This window comes from Syngnathus scovelli, chromosome 13 (assembly GCF_024217435.2).
Source record: "Syngnathus scovelli strain Florida chromosome 13, RoL_Ssco_1.2, whole genome shotgun sequence".
NCBI lineage: Eukaryota > Metazoa > Chordata > Actinopteri > Syngnathiformes > Syngnathidae > Syngnathus > Syngnathus scovelli.
This window is the reverse complement of record NC_090859.1, coordinates 5451514-5455124: the sequence shown is the minus strand read 5'-3', so window position 1 is coordinate 5455124 and position 3611 is coordinate 5451514. Positions and strand designations below refer to the sequence as shown.

Below are 3611 nucleotides of genomic sequence, written 5' to 3'. Positions count from 1 at the left end.
TTGACCAATAAGCATTTCTAACAACATCTACTCATTACAATGAAGCTCAGCGCATGGAAAATCTCACATTTGAGGGGTTGAAATCGGAAAATCTCCAAGGCACCTTGTAGTGAAATTAACACCTTTTTCTTTAATTGTCTCTCACAAAAAGCTATTTTTAAATATTAACTTATAAGTTGTCTTGTAGGCTTGCACTTTCACAAGAATCAAGACAAAGAAGCTTGTTTTCATAACTGACTAGTCGCTGCAATTAAGTTCCTGAACAATAAAAATGAGATAATCACATTTAATCATAATTTCATTTGATAATCGCAGTCTATTACATTCAATAAATATATTATTTGAAAAAGATTTTGCATTCTCTGAAATATTGGTACATTCTATCACTTTCAAAAACTCACAATCCTTACATAAAACAAAAAATAATGCTAATTATATGACACTAACGCTGTATATGTAACAAAACAAGCCTTACAATCACACCTGAGATTTCTTTTTTATTATTAGATAATACTTTTTTTACAAATACTTTCTGAAACAGTTTTTCCCGGCAATACAATTTATAAGCACAAAAATACAAGAAGAGCAACAAAATATGCAGAGAATAGCGGAATACTCTCTTTATTTTGGTACACATAGTGCTCATAAAGCTAATGCATGGATTTTCAGGTTATGGCTAAATAAGATTGCCTTTTTAAAACAAAAGGACTAATATTATTTTTTTACAAAACTCACAAAACCAAATAAATTTGGAATAATGTATGAACTTGAATGCCTAAAATAACAGGATTAATAAAGATATATGTCAAACCCTCATTGTAACAGTTTCCTATCAGGATTTGCTTGTTGGCACTGGATCACAGTCTATGTACCTCAGGAAAAGTTTAGAGTGTGATGTTCCACAAGATATCTAAACTGCTCAGAATGTGCGAGGTCCATGAAAAAAGAACATGAGGAAAAGCGAGAACAGCAGACATTCAGTCACTTTCATTGAACTTGCCATTTTTGACAATAGCTAGCAATAGTGTGCATTTGTTTTTAAGGCAACAGATGTCAATCCACCATCAGACGTGCATGTTTTCTCCCAATCACAACATATATGACATGACTCCTATACTGATACATTTCTCAGTGTTTAAATATGTATTTCCTTCAAAAATAAAGTCCTTTCCACTCTGATCTTCTAAGCTCGGGGAAACTGGGCTCAATTGCCACTGATTAGAAAAGTGTGAGTGATATCATTCATGATACACCAAAGATGAAAATGAGGTATTAATTCTTCATCCATTCATTGCTTGTAGTTGATACATTGAGGGTAGAAATATATTGTATCTGGAGCATATGGTTGTGAATGGTGGTTGTTAATACCTGTTAGCTGTAGTTCACATTAGGATCAGGCTGCCAGTTTCAACCAACCATGCACCTCCTGTTAACTGACGTGTCACAATGCACATGTTCTGTGGATACACACATCATGTACTGCATGAAGCGCATCCTTTGCCACTGACTCATAAAGATAGATGGAACACTACTTGTCCGACGCAGTATGTTGCCGCGTGGTTCCTATTAAGCTCTTCACCCTTCAGAGAACATTTATGCTTTGCTGATGATTTACCTGTTGAACTTTCCATCATAATGATGTCGGTGGACATTCACTAAAGCCTGTCCTTTTAAAATGTCTCCATCTACAGAACATTTGTTGAACCACCCTGTGTGTGTTTGTCGCCAGAACTCCTTTGGGAACATCACTCTGCTCACGTGTGACTTCAATGTTGCCAAATAAATAAGCATTAGCAATATTTCCCCATAAGTGATGTGTGGGGGACATATAACAGTTGAGCCCGATCTCCCCTTAAGTAAAGTTTTTTGCTTCAAAATGCCACAATAGCTCGAGTCCACGCTCCCAGACTGGCGAGTGCCTGTTTGCTACAGATCTGCTCCAAGTCTGCCTGCCGGCTCAGCAGTCCTGTAAACCCCGAGCCGAAGATGGAGATCAGATTGGAGATGTTGGATGTGTCCGTGTAGTCCAGATTACAGTACGTGTACTCTTCGCGTTTGGCCCGTTTACGCGAGAGAGGAAAATCCGACACCTCGTCAACGTTGTACAAGCAGCATCCAAAGTCAACCTTCCGTTTCTTGCCTGGGGACTGCGCGCCCTGGCCGGCTTGGAGCGCGTCACAGCAGCAGTCCTGATGGAGGTAGCCGTTTTCCACCGTGGTCACAACATGCGTGTCCAAGTCCAGAACGGTGGTTTTATTGCAGTACGTGTTGTTGTTTGCGGGAAACTGCTCACAATGTGACACGTTGGAGACTTCCATACAGCAGCTTCTGTAGTAGGAGTGCTCTGGTTCTTTGCAAGCGTCCCCCGGAGAGGTGCAGCCGGAAAGCGCGCTAACTGGGCGGCCGTTGAGAGTCGCTTCTTCGCCGCAGCAAGCAGCCCGCGTCTGCTCCTCGTTCTCCGTGTCCTCCGCGTCCAGATCCAACGGGTTCAGCTCCTGGATCTCGTTGCAGACCGTCATCACCTCCTCGTATTGCTGCATCCTGTAAATCTCCGCGTACTTCTCCTTGATATAAAGCTGCCTGGCGTTTCTCAGCACATAGGAGACCAGCAGGTTTTTGTGCAGCTTGATGCCACCTCTCTGACTCCTGGAGTTGTGGATCTTCATTAGAGAAATGGAGATCAAGCTCTGCGCGTCAACAGCGCATTCCATGGTGTTGATCATAATTATGTTCCTTCAGCGAACTCCGACTTCCAACTATCTCTGGAAGATTATTTTTGACTGAGGAGAAAGGTTCAAGTCAGCTCTGTGAAGAAACATTGGAAAGGACCCTCTTCTGCGACCAAAGCAGCAATCATTTGCAGATGCTGTGAAACCACAATATATTTATAGCCAGGCGCATGTCCCGCCTTCTGCATGGCAAGCCAATCAGAGGCCTAGGATTTGTTGAGTGACATGACTCAACGCTGGAACTATGTTGCTTCCGACCAATCAGCTTCTGGCGGTTCCTCTGTACCATTCAAATTCCACGCAGGCTGTCTAACTGGAATGTCCTCATTTCAGTGGCCCCATAACTGAAACTTCCAAGAAGCAGTCGCTTCCTCGTCGTTGGATATGTATGAACCGGCTGTTCCGGGTAGACGTGTTGCTATAAATTCGACCATGGAACAAGCAAATAAATATTTATGTCGTATTTTTCCATATATATTTATTTATATTCCATACATTACATACATATATTATTATGTATGTATTGCATACATATACACACCAACACCTGTTATCATATTGGTTTTAGTGTCAGCCTTATTTCAAGGTATCTTAAATCACGACAGCAAAGAATACATGTGACTGCTTTACAATAAGAAATTAATGCAATTTTAAGGCAAAAGGCGCCGGTGTGGCTCCGCGTTAGAGCGATTGTAACCCAGCCAACCCAGAGGTTGAGGGTTTGATCTCCGGCCGTTGTGAACATGTTTCCTTGAGCAAGATACGGAACCCCCAATTGCTCCTGATTCTGCGTCATCTGTAGGTAAATGGTGAAGTCTGTGAAGCACTATGCAAGTGAAAGACCATATTGTTACAGTATTGGTTTGTATATGCTTTTCTTTA

General features: G+C 41.5%; 1 protein-coding gene across 1 annotated transcript; it reads right to left on the bottom strand.

The window, feature by feature from the left end:
• Positions 1-484: 484 nt before the first annotated feature.
• On the bottom strand, positions 485-2872 carry ier5l (immediate early response 5-like). The gene has a single exon (XM_049737230.2). It carries the CDS (start codon positions 2721-2723, stop codon positions 1872-1874), a length of 852 nt encoding a protein of 283 aa, XP_049593187.1. The 5' UTR covers positions 2724-2872; the 3' UTR covers positions 485-1871.
• Between the last annotated feature and the right edge of the window lie 739 nt (positions 2873-3611).

What these genes read in the sequence shown, in the direction of transcription:
- ier5l (XM_049737230.2), bottom strand. Translation starts at nt 2,723, where the DNA reads ATGATCAACACCATGGAATGCGCTGTTGACGCGCAGAGCTTGATCTCC.